Source organism: Acanthaster planci, linkage group LG09 (assembly GCF_054643075.1).
Source record: "Acanthaster planci isolate LZ-2023a linkage group LG09, COTS_SCS, whole genome shotgun sequence".
Lineage (NCBI taxonomy): Eukaryota > Metazoa > Echinodermata > Asteroidea > Valvatida > Acanthasteridae > Acanthaster > Acanthaster planci.
Genome location: NC_141785.1, coordinates 16,961,309 through 16,988,203, shown reverse-complemented (window position 1 = coordinate 16,988,203; position 26,895 = coordinate 16,961,309). Strand labels below are relative to the sequence as shown.

Here is a 26,895-nt window from a genome sequence, read left to right as displayed (position 1 = left end):
AGTAAGATATAATTTATGCACAGTCGCCATATGGTTTAAAATTTAAACAAGGCTGAGCCTTCCAGTACTGCAATTTGGCGGATTTCGCTCTGAACCTCAAGGCACAAATATAACATGTTTATTTCCAACCCTCATTATATGGGCTTTAAAATGTGAAGTGAAATTACTGGAAACCAAACCCCTGTTCTAAACACACAATAGAGGTTTCCCAGTTGCAGTAAACTTCTTTTTATTTGTAGCAATATTTTTTATATTGAATTTATGTGCACAGACAGTTTTAACAGACGGGGCTGTCAAAAGGATTTACAAGTTATTGAAATATACCCTTTTTGTGGCCTTGTTGTGTAAAGCTTTGAAAGGATTTACTTGCTGACATTGTATAAAAGGAGCTTTCATGCTTCCCCTTTTAGGGCAATGGAAACTGCAAGCCAATGGATGAAATAAATTAACCCATGATACAAGCATGACCCAAAACTGAAAGTATGGATACAGTGGCTTACAATAAATTCAGGAGGAAGTTTTGAACACACCTTCAGTAAAGATTTCATCTGAAGTCTGAAACACACTCCCCATTCTGTGTTTTTCCATGCTTTGTTCCTTCCCATGATAAGTGAATTGCAACAAAGGCAACACAAGTGTTTGTCGTTGTGTTTCTGTTCTCTGCTTTTTTATTTTTTTTTCTCTCAAAAAGTTCCTTGTTTTAAAACCAATGCAATGTTTTCTCAACAGTCATGTCCATGGAACCGAACTGCCATAACAGTTGCCTGCAACAAACAGGTTCTCTGAGAATGCTTCCGCATTCTCATAGATACAGCAACATCCAACACTGCGCAAAGCTTGCTGTGCCCAACGTTGTACAGTGTGCAAAAGAATGTGTTTTACACTGTAAGAGTGGTATTTGCCTTTAAGCTCTGCTTTTTTTAAGTCATACTCGCACTTGCCTGTGGCCTCAGCCCTGTTCTTTCTCACACGCTAAAAAATGCATGCTGTCATTTTCTGACTGAACTTAAGAATGCAGGGAATATTTCTAAAATTTTTTCAGTTGTCTCATACCCTTCAAATTTATGAATATATTAATTATATCAGTAAAGCAAAGTTCTTTTCCCTCTCCTATCTAGCTTCCCTATGGCAGCTTTTATGGGAAAACAAAAAGATGGCGCTAAAATAAATGGGGTAACTTTTAAACTGGAATTGAGCAACAGATCAACACCCAATCTCAAGGTCCTGGTGCAATAGCTATTATATTTGCTCCACTAACAAGCTCAATTGACCATCTATGATACGAGTGGGAAAAACACCCTTTGTGCAGTCCCAGCCTGATTCATTCATCATTGCTAACAATGAAGGTTTGGTTAATCATTAACACATAACAGGGGAAATCCAATCTAAATGAAACAATTTCCCACGCTATTACAGCTGCTCCATGGTCTTCAAATAAATTCATGTATGCAAATCCTTATCCCAAGAGGAAAGTCAGTTTAAAAAGAGCAACTTGATAATACTGGAATAATTAAATTGGGATGTAGGTCCACGTGTGTCTTCAGATAGCCCAGACAGCATCTTGGGCCTACAGATAGCCCAGACAGCATCTTGGGTCTACACCTACCTATTTGCGCTCCACCCAGTGACCCTTATCTCATTTCTTCTGATTCTGCCATACTGCCTGAGCAAACGAGAAAGTTAATCATCTAACTGGATGGCACATGGCTTCCAACAAACATATCGAGCAGAGGACAAACAAGTGGCAATTGGGATACCTTATCAACATAATTATTGAGAGTGCTGAAGTCCAAGAGAGTGTTCCTGTCGACTGCATCTGCTTTCAAACTAACAATGTTTTTACCTCATAATTATCATAATCTAAACATATATGTACTGTACCTACATGTACGGTACACCCTTTTCAGCTGTATTTCTCCCTTACAAGATGCAATTTCTGCCAATGGGAACAATTTTCCTTCAGAGGTTTTTAAATTCTGAATAATATACATGTGAGTATTGGATTTGTTTTTATAAAAAATACAAATAATTTGGAATTTTTAAAATAAAAACTACAAATAATCATTCTTTCACACTTTTCACATGTACAATATTGAAAATCTTCAGTGCACAATTGCATTTCATTAACTGCATGTTTTGTGATTTTTAGGAACACAATACAGGACAAATGCCTACAAATGAGAGGTGTTCCCTTCTAGATCTAGCGACAGTAAATATTCCTACGACAGACATTTCTGAGAAACCTTAATTTTGTCAAATTCACATTAATATTTTTCCTGAAATACTGCACACAATGACATCCGAATCCTGTTCCAGAGTTAACCACTCGACTGTGTGACTCTGGGAACAGTGAGTGCAAAAAGCCAATCAAATTTCCCCGCCAAATTCTCCCCTCTTTGTCCCCTCACGCTGGGGATGAGGAGGCATTCACAAGGCAGGGTTGTTGTCCCCCAATTTAACAGAATGCTGGGTCCAGTGTCAGGGCTACCCATGCAGCACAGGCAGTCGGCAAACTGGCCATTGACCAGAACCGCTGTCACAAAGTGTGCTAATCTTGGCTTGGGTTGCTCCAGGACAAAGGCGGACCTTGGCTAATTTGACAGGAATCTTGTCAACAGGCACAAGGCAGGTGTTTCCCTTGCCCTCTTTTGTTCTGCTCAGTCAAGAGGGTTTGTTCTCTTTTCAGGCTCTCTGTGTATCGGTATTTTGTGGGTGCCTGTTTACCTGGGAATTTGGGGGAGCAAAATTTGGCCAGCTGTCAGTGGCAGCATCAATATGATTTATTAGACATCAATTTGAGATAAGGAGATTTTGGTGCCTTTATGGGGGGAAGACTAAATTGGATGTAATGGAAGTTTTCTCAAGGACCTCATACAAAATATATAATACATTCATAAATATACAATTTTCCGTTTCTGTTAGAAATTTAGCATATCCTGAAAAAATTTGTACATCTGTTTGTGTTTAATATCTGATGCAAAATGAAAAAAATAAAGGAAAATGAATGATTCTGTTTTTAATACATGTACAATGTCGCTCTTCAAAAACAATTGCTCAATTAAAAAAAACCACTCTTTTTTCAAGAAAGAAATTCGACATATTAATAATGTAAAATGGTACAGTAGCTTAGGTCTGCTTTGATAAAGTCACAATGAAACTGTTTTGTTAAATTCACTATTCTTTTTAATACAAAACCAAAACTAGTTTCAATGAAAACTAGGAAGGTTAGTACCAGTACCAAGACTGGTAGTTCATTATAATTTACTCTAAATAAGACTGTAACATGCTTCCAACGGTAATAACTGAGTCTCCATCTCAAAGAATTATTAACTGCCAGGAACAAAAAGCCACAATGAACTGTCACAGGCATCTGCTCCTTATGTCAAGCTATACTGCTATGGATGATTGCCTGCAACATCTCCACTGTTGTAAAATGGCGCAATGCTTATCAATAGTAGTAAATAAAAATAAATATCTCTAGGAGTATTCACGGAGGTCTCAGCCTGGTCAAAGTCATTTGACATTCTAAAGGGGCAGGCAACAATTGCTTGGAGTTTGTCAGACTGTTCTCCCCCTCAAGATCACATAATAGTCTTTGACATGACATCAGCTGGAAGCAAATTCTGTATACCCTATAATCACAAGCTGTTATGCCTAATCTTTCACTTACACTGCAGTTTTAAACTCATAAATTTGTCAGTTTATAATCAGACAAGGATGAGAGGCAGACATGTTCTGGCATAGTGGAAGAATTTGTCCTTCAGGCCATGGTAATTTGAAGTTGGAACTAATAGTACTCCATCAAGAGAGAAAGCTAACGGTCAGTAATGCAAACTTTCACATGACATGAGACATTTTCGAGGCAGGGAAAAATTCTTTTCATTTTTATCTTAGTCTAATAGAGGGCTACAAACAAATTTATACGAGTATTTAATGCAGAACAAAAAGTATTTTAAAAATTATAATACTTCACAAAACAATACATCAAATTTGCACCTGAATATATCGGCATTTTTCTTCTCTTTCAATCATCTTTTAATTTAAGATTACTCAAGGATCCGCAGTCCATAAGTGTTGCCGAATTAACACCCCAAGATGTTCTGCATCATGACCTACACTTCCTCCTGCATGGTTGTCACCTGTCAAACAGAATCTTTCCTTGAACGATCTCACTTACCCGGGGTGAACACAGAGGGGAGGCAATATCTTGCGCTAATCAAACCAGATCAAATGCGGGGAACCAGTTGTCTAAGCCATTACAGGTCTACAGCATGAATTATACCGGTGTTGTATCCGAGACCTTGATATCCGAGACCAAGACCGAGACCATAAAAAAAAGGTCTCAAGATGGTCTCGAGACCGAGACCAGGTTTTGAGACCTACAACACTGAATTACACACTGTACTTGCCTAAATGCTGGTACAGGGGTAGCCTACCTGTATGTTTAATCACATTGATGAGAAAACACATCAGTTACTTATGGCAAATGAGATGAACTTAATAACACATAGGCTATCCTTTCCTGCTAGTTTCTGGTTGTACATGTGATAGGAGCTTATACTATCCACTCCAAGTGGAACAAAAGAGGGCGTGTTTGTAAATGAAATTGACAGCCCTCTGCATACCAACTCACTGCATAGGCACATAAGTACATGCGCATTTGACGTGGAGCACGCCGACTACGCACAACAAACTTATTTCGGAATGTATGGTCTTTGCGTACACGCTGAACACGTGCAAGAGCCAGGTTGGAAAACTTACTACCATCTGTCTTTCTCTCGCCGATTTGGGGTACACTTCAGCTCAGGGCAGATACAGTATACACTTAAAAATAAAACAGAGTCTGCCTAATGTTTCGTCAGTACCTTCTGTCAAAATATGAGCCCAACCTAATTTGAATGTTTTAGGGGAATCCCCGCTGATGTGGATCTGGTCACTTTAGTACATGTACATGTACCGGGGTGTGAAAGAAAAATTGGTGCTTTGTTCTCTGACGACTGCATCTCCTTATAAACCAACAAGTGTCATTCGTACATGTATGGTGTGTATGATTGGCATCAAACATGCACATTTTCCCCTGAAAATGTGCACATCATTAAGTCTTTGCAAGGGTGTTGGGCATGCACATGGCAACGGTATCCAAGTGTCAGTGAAGCATCTCTCTTTGTCATCAGAGAGGGCGTGCTTGTGTACCGGGTTCACAAAGTTTGGTAACTACAAATGCTAATTCTTATGCCAATCCGAACACCAGAGGCCAATGTAAATTAGCAGCATCCTGGAAAGAATTTACACAACTCACAAAACATCCCTACGATCCACCCCCCTGACTCCTCCCTCCCCAACGTGTGACCCATCATGCCCCACCAAGACGCCTCATACACCAAAGGCCATATAACCCTCCCTCCCTCCGAGAAGCTGACATGGTTGAACAGACCCCATTTAGAGACACTTATTGTCTAGGCGGGATGCAGGGCTGGCTGTCCTCACCGCTGCCTTGTGGAACTGCTTCGATGCCCGCTGTCATCTCCGATCCCGCAGACCGGAACGTGATGGGTTAATTATAACTATGTGCACTCAGATTGACAAAGCATGCAATGATGGTAATATTCGTGCGAGTTCAACGCTTTTCCAAAGGTTCTTAGAAATTAATGCACAAGTGGGTACAGTAGGCTGAGTCTACATCAACTTATTGTGGCTGGGAGTAACAAACATGTTTACAGAAATTAGCTGAAGCTGCTAAGCATTATAGCCAGTGGGCTTCCAAAGGCGCACAAAGGTAATTCAGTGCAAATGTCATCATGAAGTTGAAAGTCTGCCACAGAAACTGATCATGCTGAGCATTGTTATGAACACAGATGGGAAAGCAACCAACATTAATAAACAGCAAATACTGGTGCCTACATGTACATGTATCATAACATAATTCATGAATAATTACAGGTACTTTTTATTTGTCACCTTCAGTGAGTTTTTATTCTGTGTTATACCCTAAAAAAGGATGTTACAAAGGTGTCAATCTATTACCATGGCAATACACAGCTTTACCTGATCCTTGCAAAGGCAACATTTAAAAAGACGTACGTCTGTGATATAGAGGGAAAATTCCAACAAAAAACAGCGCTGGAGTTCCAGTCCTACATGTACATGTACGTGTAATTCACTTCTGCCATCTACTAGAACAAGATACCGGTATATTGTGAAAATGATCCTTTCCATATGTCAGTCTGTTTTCTGTGGAATTACTCACATGTAGTTCCAAGCTGTATTCAAAACTTTGAGCAACAACCATAATGATAGGGTTTAATTACCGTGCCAAAAATTGGCCAGTCGATTTGGAAATTGTAAATCAGAGGAAGAAATTCTTGCTCTGTCATTTAAAAGCTTCAGTAATTAAGACTTCTAATTTATATTCTACCTGAGACTGACAAACTGCCCGGAGATATTTACAGTGGCATGCAGCGTACTCATTAAAATGATGTGGATTCTGTAAACCAAAGATCGTATAGTGCCGTGAAGCGGCGCAAGATGGCGAACTTCACCATGAATGCACGTAAAACGTTGTAATCACAGGGGCGCCATTTGAGCAAGCGATACCCCTGCGCAATGCACATTAATGCACAGGTGATGCGGCAGGCACGTGCACCTGGTGAGCCTGCGCCCAAGCATTACCGTAAACTGCGCAGGCGTATCGCTTGCTCAAATGGCGCCCAAGGTAATTACATCTTTTGGGCAGAGTTATCCATCTTCCGCCTTCGGCGCTATACGATCTTTGCTGTAAACCCATCATCAAACTGGGGGCCAAGATTAAATTAATTTGCAAGCCATCCTTTTTTTTTCAGGATGAAGATTAAATTTAAAAAAAAGAAGAGAAAAATATACTAGACAGGGAAAAATGTGCAATTATTCAACCAGCGGACTGCTGCTATTAATCACGCAGGGGGGGACTGGAATATATGTCACAATGTACAGTAAATTTGTCTTGTAATATACAATCAAGCAGAACTTGGAATGAATTGTTTGCTTCTTTACTGACATTGGTTCATATAACATCATGTGCATGTCTGCAAGCATCTGTAGACAGACTATTCTAGCATTTTATCAACTTTCGTGCAAAGTCACTGTATTTTACATAGCAATTACAAAATAAACAGTTAACAAGTTGGTTCATACATTTATGGTGGAATCTGGGACCCTGCATATATATGAAATCATCCTTTAAGGCCATAATTCACATCTCTTCAATGTACATGTACATGTAAACTGTTTGAAAATACCATTTTGTGAAATCCTTCTTATCAGCATACTGAAGAACAATTGCAAACAAAACATCATGTCAATTTCAGTCAACACAAAGTACACCTGACACTGTCTGAGGTCTCACTTCTGTAGAACCAATCGGAAATCCCGTCCTAAGTTTCATCACGTGCTGAAGAATGGGTGTAGCTGTAAAACACTTTAATCCTCATTGATCAAGGTACATGTACTCTTCTTTTGCTTTGATTTCAATCTATTATGTGGACAAAGGGCCATCTGGCTTTCAACTACAAACAGAAGTTTGTGCTAGTATACAAGCCTACTCAGCACACCCAGATCAATAATTTGATTTGCCAAATTAATCAGCCGAGTGTATGCATGTAGAACAACAGTAAAGAGAACAAAATCCTATTATTGGGTTTGAGCTATATTGATCGAATGGTAAACGACACACTGTGGTTTTTCAAAGAAAAGAATAGAACAGAACATAATTTAACTGCAAACAGATCTGGATTACAACTGTGTGTACATGTACATGTACTTTATGTTTGTTTATTTAGAATTAGTTTTAAAAATATTCACAGATTTTAATTCATCAATAACTTCTGAAAATACTGACAGTAAGCTCAATTCCTCCCCAAAATAATTTCATAGCCTGCATACATTTCTGCTTACACAGTAATTTAACTACATGTAGTGAACTTTTTTTTCCACACAAATTCTTTTGAATATGCCATCAAAGCCTGGCTGGCTGAAAAGAGTGAGACTTGACTTGAGGCTTCTGAACACAAAACCAAAAACCTCATTTCAAAAACCTCTGTTAAAAAATTGTCCAAGGAACATGTGTAGTTCTTTATAAACCAGTTTCTGCATAAGCAGTAAACATGAACATACTTCTGCAATGTGTGGAAATAAACAACAAATGCATGCAAACAAAATATCTTGTTTTTTAGACCATTTCAGAAGTACTGCTAGAATGGAAATTTGGATTTTGAAGGTTGGAGAGACTTTCAGGGTTACAGCCCAGCACATCCTCTTAATACCGGTACATTACATGTACTTTATCTGTTTACTAGTTTATCCAGTTTGCTATACCTTCCTGCAAAACTGTCAAGGTCACAGTCTCTATATCCTGCTATGAAGCCTTCTTTTTATGGAAAAATTGAATTAAAAATATGATCATTTAAAACAGGGAGCAGCTTATAAATGTATACTCCATGAATTAACAAAAGATCATAAATGCTTTCAGATATTATGTACTTGCACTCAATGCAAATGACAGCTGCAGCAACTGTGATCAACAAATTAATATGTGAACAAGACTATATTTTCAGCTAAGGTTTTTAAGGAACAAAATCCAAAGCGAGCATCGAATACTGGATCGACTCCACTGCAGTGCTGCTATTAATGATGATGATGATGTGAGAAGAACCTTTGAGGTGAACAAATGATTTGGATGGGAGACCAGCTGTTTCTTGCAAATGTCACTTGGCCACACAGATTAGAATAACAGCACAGTGTTATCCTCTGACACAACATGGATTAAAATGTCTACCAGCCGACAAGAACATTATGTCCTCAATCAAATGCTGACAAGTGCTGATCTCACACAGTTTGTTATGAGAACAACCAAGAAATAACAGAGATTAATTGTAAACATTTGAAATGGAGCCAAATATTTGAGCAAACAACACATCATCTATTCTGAAGGGAAAGTTTTGACCACTGGTTCAAATACACTCCGTCCATCTTAACTTCTTGAATCATTGGAGTAAAAAAAAGAGTTGAAAAGATATTAGTTTAAATTCCAAATATTCAACAGTTTACATGTATATTTGAATTTACTTTCTGTATACATGCTTGTTACTTCTGGAAGATGGCTTTCAATATAGTTGCTACAGTATGCCCATCAGTGCTACAACTTCCTGAAGGACATGCGATCAAGTAAATGATGAGTAACCATGGCTACCACATCCCATTTCCCTATGTATATCATTTTACAGCTGAATTGACTTCTGTTGCCTGAAAATTACAGTGTGCATAATTACAAGGCCAAAAGACATATTTTCCGCATTTGACCCACAGACAGAATTATATAACGTCCATGTGTACAGGACGTGCTAAATTTCTACAGGTATGCATAGGTACCGGTAGGTCTTTCCTGCAATAAGAGGATAATTAATAGGGAAGTTAGAACTGCCCAAGTCTATTTCAACACATGAACGGTCCCCATAACCTGGCAGCAAATACTGTATTGGGTACTTTGCTGTGTTAATACACCACATATACTTACTCCCTCATTTCCACTTCTATGTGCCTTTGGGAAATTCTAGCTAGGAAATTTTCTGAGACCTCCAAACCAAACACTGCACATTTAAACACGTTTCTTTTAAATCCCAAACTTGGGCACCAGGCCCCATGTACTAGTACAACGGTGTGTAATCTACTCATTCAAATACTGCAAAACCAGATTTTGGATTTTAATGAATTCACGGTGGTCATTACTAACACACATTCAAACATGCTTTTCAAAGAAGCCCCTCACCAAACCTCACAAACGGGAATCTAACAAATCCAGATGCTGGTGATTTTTCTTGGAATTGTTCAAATACCGTAGTTTAAGTTCGTAAATGTAAACATATACTAGTACAATGTGCCAGTACGATCAATTTGTTCTCACTACAGTCTGTTAGAATCAGGAGTCTACTAAACCTAAAGAGCCCAATCTGTACAAAAGGCACTTCCAGGTCACCAATACTTGGATTTTGGGGTAAGTGCATTTTGACATCCCCGTTGATGAAGGAACATTTACAGCTTTACTGGCTGTGTGCGAATGCGATAGCACCTTATTAATAAATGACTTCTAACTGTGATCACCAGATGGTTTGGTGGTATCAGTGTTGATAGAATATGGTACCGGTGGTAGGCTGACTAGCATAAACCTGAACTGTGGGTGTTACATACTGCATTTCTGTACCATGGGTTTTATTCCATAAGCCTTTGGCTTATTTACGCCCCTACTACATGTACAGTGTCTGCTCCAAGAAGCCTTTTGCGAGTTAACTTTGACCCAAATCTGGTACACTGAGTTCTTTCACGTGAACATAACAATTTCAATTCTCCTTACTAAAACCACTGTTGCTATATCTCATGATTCGGGGCAAGCTTTTGCTTAGTTACATAAGAGACGCCTTGCAATAATACTCTGTTCTTAATGGATAAGAAGGGCACAAAGGAACCAGTCCATTCCAGAGATGGTGGTCACTATGCAAAAGCTTGCCCCGAATCAAGAGGTATAGCAACGGTGTCTTTAGTCTGGGGAATTCAAATTGTTATGTTTATGTGCAGTCAGATAACTCAGTGCACCAGATTTTATTCAAATACAACTCGCAAATGGCTTATTGGTTGTGACAGTCCCAGCTACGTGTATGGTTCTACAGTTGGCCCAGCCGAACTATAGCAAAGCGTGCCACAACATGCATTAACCATCATTTCATTTTGTGCCACTAAAATTCAGTTTTTATTGGTGTCGCGGATGAAATGCCAGGTTGGCATACTCTTGAGAAGGATGAGAAATTTTGTTTGGAAAGTCACTATAGTAGGGCCGGTCTAATTGCAGCGAGTTGGATGGTCCCAACTTTAAAGTTGGGACTGTCTCAAGGAATTGTACACCTTGTCTTTGGGTGGGGGCCAATGTTTATAATCCAAGCTCTATTACCGTGTCGGATCCTGGCAAAATTCTCAGATTAGATTGGCCTGACAGGAAAGTTCCAGCAGGCAGAGCCAACAAGGCAATCTTTAACCTCTCAGTTGGTAAAAAATGCACTCGTTGCACGAGTATGGCCACAAACTTTAACGTTTCAATTCTGTGAAAAGAGAGGGATCCCATCCAGCACTAACTTATTCTTCAAGTCATGATCTGCTATGATTATTTCAATGACAGATTGGATGAAAGGATCCATTGCTAGAGGTGGGGCATTTCATTTATCATTAAAGGAATTTGTCCTTTCCACTGCACCAATGTGAAACAGTATGAATTTGATTATGTACATGTACGTCTATGAAAATTTCAAAGTCACACTTTCTACATGTCAACAAAAATTGAAATTTACTTTTGAATTTAAGCAGTAAGGATTATTTTATTTAACCCAAATCAAAATGTGGCGAGACCAAACAGTAGACTGCATGTATGCCTTTTTCCAGACTTTGCTAAGGTCAAGAGTTAATTGCCAATCTCTGGTTTGTTTTTTAACAGACCACTCATGCTTTGACATTCAGAAGGGGTTAGGGTTTTAAAGACGTATGGACACTACCAAGTTTTTCCTGCTCCCTGAAAGTGAGCCCACATCCTTCAGAAAATTTTGTTCCCTGAAAGTGAGCCGACCATGATGCATCCTATGAAAAATCATGCAATTGTGCCAGCAGCTTTTTTTTCCTGCACAGACGAGACATTGGTTTCAAAAGGTGTTGTTCAAACATGCGCTTAATACAACACAGAATTACCTTATTTCATGATGATCACACAACGCTTTGCAGAGTTCTTCAATAAAGGTCAAGTACCTATATTAAGCCCAAACTTTCACATTAATTTACAACCCGTGCTGTGTTAGTCCCTCTTATGATGAGACTTTACAAAACTAAAATACAAGTGGGAGATGGGCCAAGTACTTGACAGTTTCTTGTAAGAGGAGGTGGTGTTAAAAACAGAGGAGACTGCTAATTGCCATGTAACTCATGTTATCCCGATTCCCAAGTCATGCTATATTTATGTGAATATACATGTACTACAGCAATGACCTTAACAGCTGTAGCTGTGTAGAAGTGTGTTCACATCTGTGATGCCTCTCACATGTACATGTAATGTCATTCCTGTATCAACCCCATTTAGTTGGGGGCCACACAGAATTATAATAACGATGGCGTCAGGAAAGAAGAATGATCCTGAGAATGTTGTGACTTCATGAGACGGTCTGCTGTTCCAGTCAAATTATAGTTGTATGCATAATGGTGAGAACTACAATGTATGTAGCCCTGGTTGATTTCAGCAGCAATGGCAGAAGTTACACCTAAGTAACAGTCATATCAAATCTACAGTACGTACATGTACATGTACATGTAACTTTGACAATTGATCAAATCTCGCTCAAACTGACAAATGCTACCCAAAGTAACCAATATATCCACCTGGCAATCACTGGAAGATGATTTGAAGATTACGAAAATTTGGAATTGAAATGGGTTTTTTTTTCCCGACAAAAGCCAACGAATCATATATTCCTGAATGTTTCATACGACCTGGAATTTGATTAAAGTGTCTTTTACGTGGATGTATGCTAAGAATTTCAATTAGGTCAACCAGCAGGCAAACTACGTATATTGGGTCCAAAAGATGTCGGCAAATTTTATGTAAAATTGTCCAACACCCTGAGGCTTCTCATGAGCACGTGTTATCTATCTTAACACGTAAGACTTTTAGCAGAATGGTAGATACGTTTGTGTTCCTTAAAAAATTGGTGTCTCCCACCAACTTCCCTTTACAATGACAGCCCTACTTATGCAACAGAGAGAGAGAAATAAACCAAAGCAAAACATAAAAACAAGGCCTCCAGGTGTTTTCACACAAACAACAGGAGATCATATTATGATTGAAAATCTGGTCACTGTGATCAATAACAGGCTCCACGGTAAGCCATGCAGCAAGAGAATCCTGCCAGTTCATCAGGTACCAGGGACATTCACGGGAGATGAACGCTTTGTTAGGCACTATTTTGATAGGTGGAGGCTACAAATCTCATTAGGCAAAATAGCATAACAAACATTTAACCAATCTAATGCTTATACCTTTTTCTTTTTGCAGTTTTGGATTCTGTTGTTTCCTAGAACAACACCTTGGAAAGACAACTTGAGCAAAAATCATACACCGGTACATCTACACCTTTGAAGGGAAACTGCACAGGTTTGGTTTTAATAAAAAAAAATGAACAGAAGGTGAATTTGAACTTATATGTGGGCTAACGCAATCAGGAAACCACCCCAGTGCTGTACCCAGAGAGATATATCCAATTCAACATGTACATGTACAGTACGTTGGCAGCTGTCCCAGTTGATCAATTTTCTTGATAATAGCAGGTTGAGGCCAGAAGCCATGGCACCAGTACAGACAGTATAGCCAAGCCCAAATGACAGTCTAATCCTTGGAAGCTAAGGTATCAACCAGTGGGATGAATACAAGCACTGATTTTTATTTTGGAGGTACCGATTCTGTGTTTTTCTTCTTTAGACCAAACCATTTTGAAAGAGTTTTCTAAAAGCTCCACTATCATTTTGGGGGGGAGGCGCATTGAGGCACAAGATTTCCACTTGTGACATCATGGAGTGAAAAAGCTTTCATTATTTCATTCACTCAAGGGCCTTTCAGATATTGATTCAGGCTAATTTGATTTTGCATAATATGTGCATGCATTCCAAGGTCAGCAGACTGGAATGAACATCAGTGTAATTAGTCTCCATGGGATGTGAAGAGTATTTATGTTTGAAACATTTTGATCAACTCGTTGAGTTGTTACTTGGCATGCATTATTTTCCATGGTCTTTAAAGGAAACATGCAGTGGATATTCGGCTCAATGAATTTTCAACAAACAAGATCTGGATACTTTTCATTGGAAGTGAAAAGAAGGCAGTACTTTTTAATTCTTAGAAAAGACTTTCAATGTATGCACAAGGGTGTTATTTTGATGTTGTCACACAAGGCATTCCTTGTTAAAAGAGCATAAAAACAGTACAAAAATCAATCCTTCAAACTCGCCTACATGTACACTAAGCGATTTTATTGAGAAACACTGGCAACTACACATACATGCACTATTCTCCAAACAAATTGTTCCACACGAAAACCAACTATAAAAATTGAACCTAGGCCATTTTCCAATACTCAACTTCGGCTCCGTCTCAGGCTCCAACTGTTTTTTAACTAGCTGACGTTAAAGCTGTAAGCGCAGTAATTAGTTTAATAGTGCCACAAAACATCAAATAAGATGCAAGAGAGCCAGAAATTACAGTAATCCAATTTAATTTAAATGCTTCAGGCCCACAATCGAGCATTGGTTTTGGGAACAAAGCATGAGACGGAGCCCAAGCCGAGTACTGGAAAAGGGACCTACATGTACTTCAAGAAAATGTGAAAAAAGTGTGATATACCGGTACTAAACCATGGACACAGTCCTGTTTTGCCTTGAATGGTGTTGATGCTTTTTGCTCCAAAATGTGGGAATATCCATTAGCACAAAATCCAAAATGTTGAAATTTCTCTCTTCTACTGCTACAAAGGAGGTGGAAAGTCACTGTTACATTGAAGGCTGTGCTTCATGAATTCAATTCATAAAACTTATTACCAATCTCTTCAAAGATTCCACCTCAAATTTCTCAAGTTCAATAAGTTTGAAAGTCATAACTACTCATAAACAGGTCTCTGTAGAATAAAAAAAAACACATTTCAGCTGGATCGCCGAAAACTGATGGCCTTAAATGATTTCTATTTCTGGTTTTGTGTAAGTGATCATTCTTCTGTGTCTGCTGCATACTATTGCCAGATCAAGTAACTTGAAGATAAATTGGTAGATAATTCATCAATAAGGTAATTTACAAGTTCCATGCTGTCACAGTTGATGCAAACTCAGCTTAAGTTTCTTTAGCAATCATTTCAGTCCAACAGATGTTGAAACCCCGGATGTGAAGCTCACTGGAGCTACCAGTAAGAGTCTGGCAAAGGGACCAAACAAGCTTAGAATTTTGCTTGCTGCTAACTTGAACAGTAATTCAGCAAAAAAACTGGAAAATAGGGCCAGACGTCCGTCTCAAGTACAAGTCTCACGGCACGAGCAGTTGACAAAGTCGAACTGAAGATAGCATCATCTTGTCTCAAAAACTCCCAGACGCATGCAAAGGGGGTGATCACAAAAGAAACAGGAAAAGCTGCACGCTACATGTACCTGCAGAAAGAAGAGTTTTTACCACAAAGCTTACAAGCCCACCTAGAGCTGAAGTCTCCACTACACAATAAACATTTCACCTGTCACAGTCAACGAGTTGAGATGGCTTTCACAGTCCCACGTTCTCGTAACATGTGTTTGCAAATTTCAATAGTGACCGTGGGCTGGAAATCAACTAAATGAAATAGCAAGTCAAGGTTTCTTGTGTTCTCATGACCTAATGTACCACTGTAGCCTGACAAAGTACAACGACCTACCCCATCCCCCCAACAGCTTGTATGTAGATAATGTACATTCACATGTACAACAAATTCAGACAGTCCTGCCAACAAACACTGCAGCTTAAGTGCACATGAAAGACCTCACATCCAGAATCCCTTGGATTCTACAATAAATTCCTCTCCTACAAAACCCTAGTACATGTACCTACAGTGTAGATCTATTAAAATGTACCAGGAGGTCTGGTATTGGTTTGCAGGATTATGAGAGAACACTTCATGCCAAATATTATTTCTTGCAAAATGGGGGTTTGGGAGGGCTCAGGAAGGATCCTCCAAAGAAATTTCCTCCAGCCAGGTTTTTCCCTCTCTATTTTCCCCTTTTTTAAAACCAGGGTACTTGTACAAATGAAATTTAGATGCCAATCTCTTAATTTTTACATACATGTAGGTGAACCCCCAAACAGGATGGCCAAACAATCATGCAAATAAAAGAAGGCATGCCAAGTTAAAAAAAAAAGAGCTTTAAGATCAACTGAAAATTACTTTCCTAGCCACTGACCAGTTGTTGTCATATGGTACCGTACTGTACCTTCCATGAGATTGCTAAATCCTCTTCATTTTCCAAACCTCAGAAGCCACTGTTTACAACATGATAGTTACATGTGTAAAATTATATTCAAATTGAAGAAGTAATCCTAGAGGAGAATACACATGTATTGTATATGGATCACGGACGTAAATTTATCTTGTCAACTACCGTAAATTCCTTAAATACTTATCCAACAAAATAACATGTATTAGTTGAGAGCGCAGGAAGGAATTTTCCCCAATGCATCCCTTTCTATCAGCTGGTGGTAGTACCGTAAGTTGGGACCTTGACTCTAGTGCTGTTATTCGTTAAAAGAAAGTGTCCCTCTATCACAGAGATTTCTTTTGAAAAGTGGACTTTGTAAGGGTCATATAAAGCTATGTGTTACCCTGGTATGGGACTGAAAGCTTTGAAACATCTTTTTTTGGGTATAACAAGGAATAAACTCACTGAAGTTGGTGACTGACTAAAAAGAGTGCTAATACATGAAGTATATTGGAACCATATGGCGTTGTTTTCCGACATCACTGTCTTCACAATAGTGCCGAACATGATCAGTTTCTGTGAAAAACATAATTTGAAACCCATGAAATTATTCCTCGTTTTTTTTCCCAATTGCTGATATAACACATGCATAATTATCTTAAGGAGTACAACTGCTATGCCAAAGCTTTGCATACCATATTGGAAAGACACGCACGGCAGCTTAACGACAATAAATTTTATGGCCTTCATTGTCTTGTGTATCAGATTAATTAGGATGTAGATGGGGCCTCGGGAGGCGGGAGCTGGCAGTAATGGATTGAGATGCCAGGTGACTTCTGAGGCGTGACAGGTTAAAGCCAAGGAGGCATGATGTTGGAGGGATCTAGGAGCGTTAATGAAGATGCCACATTGCCAGGGCCTATTCTGAGGTTGATGACAAAATTGCTGTGATTGATTTCACGATATGAGAAAGAGTGTCGCTTAGACAGGTGATAGTTTGGGGTATTTTTTCTCCATGTGTGAAGCGGAACTGACTCCTTTGTCATTAAGAGACAAAAACTTATGACTGTAGTAAAGAAACGCATTTACATGTACATGTATATGTATAAGTAAAGGCCCAGCTAGCAGTACACTCCTCTCACTTCAAACAATCTTATCAGAGTATTCCCAGCTGAGGTACTGACAGCAGTAACTAATTTGCTATGGGAGGAAAATTTCTTCTTCAGCAACAAAAATTTACAAGCTACCATGGACAAACTACTGGACTTGTTCTTCCAACAGGTATATGGGTAATTCCAGAAATGAAGGGGCCAAAAGTGTGACATTTTCGTGTCCCTGTTACATCTTACATTGTACCTTTGTTATTTGACATGGACATATCACCAGAATCGTTTTCTAACTATTACTATTTGTTTGGCAGGTAATTTGCATTAATTCATCACTCTTGGAAATTAGAAAATGTATTCTGAAAATCATATGTAAGATGTAACAGGGACACAAAAAAATGGACACCTAATTTCTGGAATTACCCATATTCATAAGAAGACGATGACAGGTTGGGGTTGATGAAATTTTCAAGCACGTTCAAAACCAATGAAGGCAACTGAATTTCTTTTCCACAGAGACAAAGTGACAAAGAGCCTGATGTTACATGAATTTCCATTTATAGCGCTGTATATATAGTATATATATATAGTATACATATATTATATACTTTACTGAGAACTTTCTTAACCCACACCAGGATCTTATTTTTTCCAAGCTTCATTTACACTGGTATGATTTATGTACCGGTACATGTAGCCTATGGGGATGATCTCAGCAACAGGACACCCAATATGCTGTCTTTACATCCAAACCATGCCAACAAGTTATAAAATACATGTATCTGAGTTGCTGGTCATAGGGTAAGTCTGACATGATCAAAAGTACGTGTTTACACAGCTTTACACAGTTACACTTAGAAGGATCATGTTTCAACAAAGTGGCTGTCTCAGTCTATCTGTATCAACAAGCCAATGATATTTGATTAGCCTCACCGAGAAGTGCGATAAAAAATGAAGAAACATAATGCTGGTACTTGCTGCGTTTATCTACGCAGGACAGTTGCAAAATTAGCTCTTTTCAAATACATGCGGTAATTCCAATTGCATCAGCAGAGTGGGTGCATGTACAGGTACACCCATTCATGTACACTGTCCTGATCAAAAGTCTGCTACAGGCATCACTTGTGAAATTAGAAACTTTGTCACAGCAATACAGATTGTGAAGAAATTAAAAGAGATTTACGGCCAGCTCATTTTTCAGCATGTGCTGAAACTCTTCAACTGGCTCTACTGGTTCACAGTTCTCATGTTGAAAGCATACTGTTGGCTCAAGATTACAGGAAAGACATGAAAGATAGAGAAGCATGAGTTGTGCAACATTCATGGGAAGCTAAAAACTAGTCTACTTTCTTCATCCAAAAAGGCCAAATATGCATTGTAAGGAAGGGTCCCAGACAAACGTATTTGTCTGAACCCATCCTAATGGAAACTTTATGTTTGTTTTGACAGTAAGCTACTAGCATGTTCACCAGGTACTGGTAGCGGAAGATCAATAGAGTCTTATAATGTAAACAGTTATCTTTGGGCAAACAACTCCACAATCAAACAGTGAAAATAATGAGCCTGATTCTCAGAGATCTGTGATGAAATAAACCGATTGTGCCTACTAAAATCACATCGCTATGCAGTGTATAGTGGGTATCAACCCCATACAAACAATATAGCTAAGTTACAATATAGTGTCCAGCACATCAACAGTCCGAGTCTGGTATTTGCCGTCGGCTTTATTTTTGATAAATGATACTTCTGAAACACTTTGCTTTTGGTGCACATTGTGTTTGTTGATACTTAATACCCACTACAGGTCACATGACTTAGCGGGTGCAACCGGTCTATTAGACGACAGTAAAACTATCCCCATCCACACGCACTATTTTTGAGAGAAACAAATTGACCACAGCAAATATACCAGTATTACAAACTTGCCACCTGACATAATATTTTCTACAAAAGGAGCTAAATTTACACGAGGTCAGGTACACCAGTCAAATTAACAATTTAATTTCACGACCATGTATTATCATATTTATCCTATTCTACCATGCACTCAGGCAAAGAGCACAATCAGTGGCGACAAATACTCTATTCAATTTTTTCATTCCTAAAAGGAAAACAAAGCAAAATTTTTCTTCAGAGATAAAATTCATTTGGAACAGGTGTGGCCCGTTATTTGAGACTTTGATTTTCATTTACATGTAAGCAGGCTTGTTTTATCCGCCCCTACGGTATCAACCAAAACCCTCAAGGAAAACATCAGCGGAAGAAATGTTTTCCTCAATTTAAGATAACCCACCTCCCATCACAGTCACCTTAAACTAAAGAAAAACAACAGAGACGATGTGTATTTCAGGGAAGCCAGTACCAGGAGTGTGTAAATTATTTAATGACGACTTGGAAAGCTTTTTCCGGGACATAGAGTACCATTACATGTAGGTGGTCTGCATTTCATTTTGGAGACATCTGAAATAGAAATCTTTCTGCCCAGAGCTGAAGGCATAATAATTCCATCATAATTAAATTTTGAACAGCAAAGATTCTCCTTGTCTGAAGAAAATTCATTCTACAACGATTTGCTGCAGGCGCAACATTTTCCCTGGCACTTAGGCTGGACACAACACTGCTGCCTCAAGTTATTAGCTTTAAGAATATGGGCGCCCGACATTAAACCCAATAGCGCCATATCTTGTTTTATCCGCCCCTACGGTATCAACCAAAACCCTCAAGGAAAACATCAGCGGAAGAAATGTTTTCCTCAATTTAAGATAACCCACCTCCCATCACGGTCACCTTAAACTAAAGAAAAACAACAGAGACGATGTGTATTTCAGGGAAGCCAGTACCAGGAGTGTGTAAATTATTTAATGACGACTTGGAAAGCTTTTTCCGGGACATACAGTACCAGTACATGTAGGTGGTCTGCATTTCATTTTGGAGACATCTGAAATAGAAATCTCTCTGCCCAGAGCTGAAGGCATAATAATTCCATCATAATTAAATTTTGAACAGCAAAGATTCTCCTTGTCTGAAGAAAATTCATTCTACAACGATTTGCTGCAGGCGCAACATTTTCCCTGGCACTTCGGCTGGAAACAACTCTGCTGCCTCAAGTTATTAGCTTTAAGAATATGGGCGCCCGACATTAAACCCAATAGCGCCATATCATTTACTACACATACCTTTCTATTAAAATACCTGACATTAACAAATGCCAGACAGGATGTAATCATTCCGTAGGTACCTGCAGATTGCCCTAGGTCGTAGGTATACATATACAAGCCCATGACTTGTGATACATGTGCCAATATTTTGTGACTGTAACTCCACGAGATAATGTACAGTAAGAAGTTTTTCAAAAACATTCATGAGCTAGTAACCTGACTGATCTATTACCACAATCACCCCAAGCTACAGGTAACAATTCATCCCAATTCCCATGTATGGAGCTTTGCAGTCGTGGCATTCAGGAAAAACTAACTGGGGGTGTTTGATTTGGCAATTAGTCATAAATGTATGCAAGTGTATTCTTCTTGCAAGGGACAGTTGCTAATGCTCTTATCATTTCCTACTGAGGTAACGGTACGTTTGTACCATCCTAGTTAATACTGGATCACAATATGCAAAACTCTGTTACCATGGGAAACCAAACTAATAAAAAAGTGTTGAATAAAACAAAATTTGCCTAATCTAATTTTTAAGAACTGGAAATGCTCTCAAATTTTGACCAGTCTTACATGACACAAAAAATAAACTATACATATGTTATTTATATTATTCGTCAAAAGGAGTTCTTGTCAGAGGATTGCTAAATGTATCAAAAATGTGTAAACTATGCATCTTAATATTTCAAAATATACATGTATTTATGTACATGTACCCACAATATGGTACATCTTAATTTGTTCCTTATTTATGCATCACAGGAGCACAGGATGCATAAGTACATTAATTATGACACCATTTCGCATAAATTGGAATCCACTTACCTTGAGTAAGTTGATCAGGGGTTTGATGGCTCCCTGAGCTACCAGCCTATCACGACACTCTGGCCCGTCACCAGCCAAATTGCCCAGGGCCCAGCAACACTGGTCCTGTGAGACAAGAAATAACAAACACAACAGGGCATTGATGAGGAAAGGCAGAGGAGATTCTTGACAAGTGACTGTCATAATTCTCATGTTAAAGTTGTTGAAGTACTTAGCCTGTCAAATTGGCCACTAAAATACGCCGATAATTTAAACAAACTGCAATAAATCTAAAACTGTTTTTGGTTACAGTCCACTCGTGATCAAAACCGGATGTACATGTACATGGACAATAATTTATAAACGACACACATGTTGCGAAAAGGTCTCAAAAGGCTGGCTAAAATTCCCGCATATACACGAAAGAGCAGGAAACATATAGAGGCCAGTGCACGTATTTTCCCCTCCAAAAATGGCATGGATGACACACTACCAAAAACGAAATTAGCAATTCAAAATGTTGTTTCGGGAGGGCTGCGCATACACAACTCTACTTTATGTTTAATCGTTTGTTGTTTGATTTGGTTTTGTTTTTGCTTGTTGGTTTACAGTTGGTCCGAGTTTTTTTCCTTACTACGTTTGTACGTTATAAAGGTACAGTTGAAGTCCGCATTTATTTCAACAATTTTACTGAGAAATATTTAAAGTTTATAAACATTTCAACTTCTGCGGCCATTTTGTACTGTTTCCTAAACAGATATTTGTTTAAGCTCAAATTGACCTCACACGCAAATTACTGTGTAGAGGGAATAATATACTCAAACACCTGTTACCCTATTATTCCATTACACTCTGACATAATACCCAAGTTTGCAGCAAGGTCATTTGGATCAATAATGTATGCTGATCAGCAAAACTCCAAGCCTCCAACCAATTGGCACTAGCGCAGCATCACAGAACGGCAGGTTGACAAGTTGCAGGCAATGCTTCTAGTCCTTTGTAATGATGTGGACTTAGAAGACTGTTCCGAAACTTTTTTGAGATATGGAACACGAGGGGAGAGAGGGGGAGGCAGTGCCAGACACCACATACTTGTGACACTGGTTGGTGGTGTTCATGGTTGCTTCAAGCCTGTTGTCGAGTTACACAACTTTGAGGACAAGAAAAACGAGGAGGGTGGCACACCCCCTGACTTAACCCCACTGGCAATGACCAGCCAAAGAGTGACAAAGTTATACAATAGTTACAATAACCGACCACAAAGATAAAGAAATACCCGGCATATCTGACCATAAATACCGACCGCAAAAATTTGGGCATTCAGACAAAATGCTCTCCACAACACAAGAGGGCGCCATTCACATTTTCAGCCTAGTCAAGCTAATGACAGCCCACCCATCTGATGAGGCAACAAAAGACAAACGGACGTCTTACGGACCTGTAGTGCTGCGTTCTGACCGCTGAGGTATGTGACGAGATAGGGGGCAGCAGACTGCAGCACCAGTATGCAGTGATCGTGAATACTGGCCGACATGTTGGTGATGCACCAGGCCGCTTGCAGCTGTAATGCTGGATCGTGGCCGCTCAAAAGACCGACAAGGGCTCGCATTGTGTTGTCCACACTGTCAAAGATGAAAAAAAACAACCTTGTTTGTGAAGACACTGAAAATTCAAATTTCTACTTAATACTTTTAAATGGCAAGATTATTTTTCTGTAATTGCAAAAGTGCTTTCTCATCACTTCAGATTGGCATGCCAAAATGACACTCAAATTTCCAGATTGGCATGCCAAAATTGTACTCAAATTAAGGTCTGACAAGCAGACAAGATGGTCAAATAAACAGTTTTCTGTAATAAGCAGTTTTCAGTAATAAGCAGTTTTCTGTAATAAGCAGTTTTCTGTTATAAGCTCTGCCCACTCAAATACAGAACTTACATGTACCAGTATTTGTGGTTTATCTAAGAAAAGCAATAGACCTTATTCACGGGGCCGGCCATACTGAATTTTAAAGCGAGGTTAACTCTTCATTTTTGAATGTTGAGAGTACAAATGAAAGCAATAAATAAAATTTCATGACAAATTTGCATATGTCACATGAATAATTTCGAATTCATGATTGAACACACAGCACCCTTGCCAGATTTTGAAAATTAACGGAAGGAGAAATTAAAAACAGTCTGGTGCTGTCCTAATCGACAGTTTGCAATATGTAAAACAGATTTGGGGAATATGATAAAAAAAAACCAGCCTCAACGTGAACAGGGTCTGCTGAAGTAAAGTGCCTTACTCGAGGGCAATGGCAAGTTGGTTAGATGCAGAGTAACATTATGATTTGAAGCCCACAACATTCATATTTACGCTTGTGGTTTTTTCACACGCTTTCGGGGGAAACACTGAATATACAGTGTTACAATATATGTTGACAGGCAAAAAAAAAATCAAAATTTAAATAAACATCTCCCCGACACAAATCCACCCTTAGAAATATTCATATTATAGCTACATTCTGCCCACTCAGGTACCTCTAGAAAATTGATTGAAGTCAAGCACCCTTCTCAAGGACACCAGTAACTACTGGGTAGGTGCGATTCGAACCCACGCTTGTAATCTGGCCACTGAAGGGAAGTCTGACTCTGGACCTCAGAGACCTACCTCAGAAAAGCATCAATGAGCGCACTGCCCTGCGCAAACATTCTCTTGAGCCGTTTGAGCTGGTCAAGCCGGTCACTCCCATGCTTCTGAATAGCCTTGGCTACCAGGTGAACCTACAACAGATTTGGGAAGAAACAAGTCTCAAAACTTACAAATTACAGCAATTCATACAGACAAGACGAAATTGTGAGAGATCATGTTTTAGAAGCACAGTGTCATTGGGATGAAGTTACATTGGGTTTTAGGACTTTCGTGGAAATACACTTAATAGTGTCATGGATGAGTTACAGTTGTGTACCATGGTACAGGATTGATGGCATTACTATTTAGCACTACAGTCCTCAAATTCATTAGACTTGCACTAAAGTCTCAAATTGACCTCAAGTTTCAAGTCGTGGAAATATTACGAGTACAGGATGCATGTGCACTTCGAAACTTTGACAGACAGCATAAATTTTGTAGATTTACTTTGTCCAACACACTTTAAGCAATGAGTATTTCCCATCAATTTGCATGGTCTCGTGAAGGTTTCTTCCAATAACCTCACCAAGTGGTGTTTTAACCAACACTTCTGAGTCAAATGCTTATACCCTCGCCATTTCAAACAGTTCTTAATGTCTCATTCGGTTCACCCCATCCACACATATTGCTTTTCCAATGAGCATTGTACTTCACCTGGGCCTGTGTGTATTCCTCCACCTCCTCCCCATCTGTTTCATCCAACCTCAATCTCTTGGCATCGATGTACCGATTTCTCCGGTGCTTGCGTAGTTCTGATAAGGTGGCCAACACCAACGATGAGAGAGCAACAGAAAACAATTAAAGGGAAAAGACGTGGATCTGGGGGAGAAAGGTGTTACCTTCGGACACTGAGAAATCAAAGAGCAGTTACATCTCTAAGAACTGCAAGCATTCCTAATAGCAGACACTGGGGAGACAGCACTGGATGATTTCTTCAAACTTTTTAATATTTATTTGGGAATAAGAAAATTTTTAGAACATGGAACATTTCCCTCAGTTAACAAAATCTTTAGCAGAATGTCTTCCTGTAAGACAGGGCCACATTTTGGAGGATAGAAAAAAATTTTAAGAGGGGACTTGTCACTCCCTCCTATAACCTCCAAGGGCCATCTACATGTACACCCAAAAGGAATTAATCCAATACCAGTATCAATCTGATATAACATTTTAAAAGAACTGTTAATCTGGATCTGGATCAAGCTCTGGATCTGTTAAGAAGTATCGTTGGCATTTTCATCAGTAAGGTCCATGTAGCGGTGTAAATTTGTTATAGTGCCCTCTTTTGGTAATGTTGTGTAATCGACACTCGCGTTCCAAAAACATCTTTCCTAATGATGTTAGCAGACTGTTGAACCACAATACAGGCAGTTTTTCTAGCTAATCAAACCCTAGGAATGCAACAGCTTGTAAGAGCACATAATTCTCCCATGTTAGAAATCATTGAAGAATATTAGATTTAGTGTTAAAGGTCGGTTGGGGACAACAGGAACGGGTTGTAATATTTGTAAAACCATAGAGGGTCATTGATGGTTCTGTTTATTAGAAGTCTACTACATGGAGTCACATGTACAATTCTATATATGTACTAGTATTAATGGTAATTTTGGTTCGACATGTGGCAAGTACACTACGTACATAATAAGTAAATTCATTCTACTTAAATTATAGTTGGTTGTTTTCTTTATTTAATCACATAAACAGGAGCTAATTAAAGTTGATGTACATGTATTTGTTGTCAATTAATTACGGCGAATCATCGTGTTCGTTATAGCAGTGTTTCACTGTATAGCCACTTGAAAAGCTTTCCTAATTCCAATGGTACAACTACAGTGTGAGGGGGATAATTAAGTCACTCTACATCACAGAGTTTTCCTCATATAAAACTGGATCCCAAAGATCACTCAATAATCTAACAGATCAAAAGTCTCTTCTTTCAGGTTTCCAGCTGCCATGTTTTGTGATTCTTAAGGTCTTCATGGAAGTCCTTGGTCTGCTTGCTCACTGTTATCTTCATAATTAGAGACCTCAATCAGGTTCTTATCTGGATCTCGGAAGTAGACCGACCTGATGGGTCCCAGGGCACCAGTGCGCATCACAGGCCCCTCCTCCACGGGCACACCACAGACTTCTAAATGGCGAATCACATCCTCTAAGGATGTCTCACTGATTAGGCAGATGTCGGCAGATCCAGGAGAAGGGTGTTGGGCCTTTGGCTCAAACTCTTTACCGACTTCATGAAGATTGATCTTCTGTTGACCGAAGCGAAGGGCCTTGCGATGTCCTTTAAAAGTTACAACCTCCATGTCCAATACCTTGGTGTAGAAGTAGATAGTGGCATCGATGTTTCGGACCGTCAGAACTAAATGATCCAGTCTTTTGATGATGATTCGAACAGCAGAAGCCATTCCAGACACCTTGATTTTGACAGGTTTAGAATTCCATTTTGAACATGTTAAAGTTGAATTATGAAAACTAGGTTTTACACTTTCAGCTAACACCAAGGCCCACATATGATGGCCCAGCAATAAAATATCAGCCACTTGAGTTCTCCTTGATAGTTGCTGAAAAAGTTTATTGGTGTTGTAGTTTTTCAAGGCGGTTCAACACGAATTTATTATTACATGCTTGAGCAAAAACGCTAAAGAGGGCGCTATAACAAAATAACAGTATACCTAGTGGGGGAGCAGTGGGCACACACTGAACTTTAGGTCTAATGTAAGATTCTTATCACAGGCCAGGAGAATTTTAAACACAATTTCGTTTGCATACCAACTTCTTCGTCTCTCCTCTTCTCTTTGATTTTAGAAAAATCGGTTTTTCCGGCTTTATACTTTTCTTTATGATCCATTCCTTCGAAGTTTGAGGTTTCTTCACCGTCAGCGTGGTTCCTGCTGATCTCGCATGCATCATATGCATGCATAAATACAAATTCTGAAAATTACTATTGTTCAAACCACCAAAATGTTATATCGATAGGTAGAAAATATCTATTAATTTTTGAAAGGAGAACATTAATTAAATACATTAATATTGCTCTTACGTCAGATTTTTGTAAAATGCGCAGTTTTATTTTATTATATATTTTCAGATGTTTATATTAAACTGAGAGAGCTCA

At 39.0% G+C, this 26,895-nt stretch overlaps 2 protein-coding genes across 2 annotated transcripts in view; both read right to left on the bottom strand.

The window, feature by feature from the left end:
• The window catches only part of LOC110978753 (uncharacterized), a 73,970-nt gene extending 47,260 nt beyond the window's left edge, over nucleotides 1-26,710 (bottom strand). Inside the window, exons 1-5 of the mRNA XM_087141079.1 lie at nucleotides 26,550-26,710; nucleotides 24,435-24,532; nucleotides 23,760-23,872; nucleotides 22,545-22,728; nucleotides 21,128-21,232 (exon numbers count right to left, since the gene is read on the bottom strand). Coding sequence (XP_086997205.1) covers nucleotides 21,128-21,232; nucleotides 22,545-22,728; nucleotides 23,760-23,872; nucleotides 24,435-24,532; nucleotides 26,550-26,700 — 651 coding nt within the window. The 5' untranslated portion in view covers nucleotides 26,701-26,710. The remainder of the gene's footprint in view (nucleotides 1-21,127; nucleotides 21,233-22,544; nucleotides 22,729-23,759; nucleotides 23,873-24,434; nucleotides 24,533-26,549) is intronic.
• On the bottom strand, nucleotides 24,707-26,510 carry LOC147798231 (glyoxalase domain-containing protein 5-like). The gene has a single exon (XM_087141083.1). The coding sequence runs from the start codon at nucleotides 26,288-26,290 to the stop codon at nucleotides 25,754-25,756; it is 537 nt and encodes a 178-aa protein (XP_086997209.1). The 5' UTR covers nucleotides 26,291-26,510; the 3' UTR covers nucleotides 24,707-25,753.
• Nucleotides 26,711-26,895: the final 185 nt, after the last annotated feature.

Coding starts and splice junctions, on each gene's coding strand:
- LOC147798231 (XM_087141083.1), bottom strand. CDS start 26,290: ATGTGGGCCTTGGTGTTAGCTGAAAGTGTAAAACCTAGTTTTCATAAT.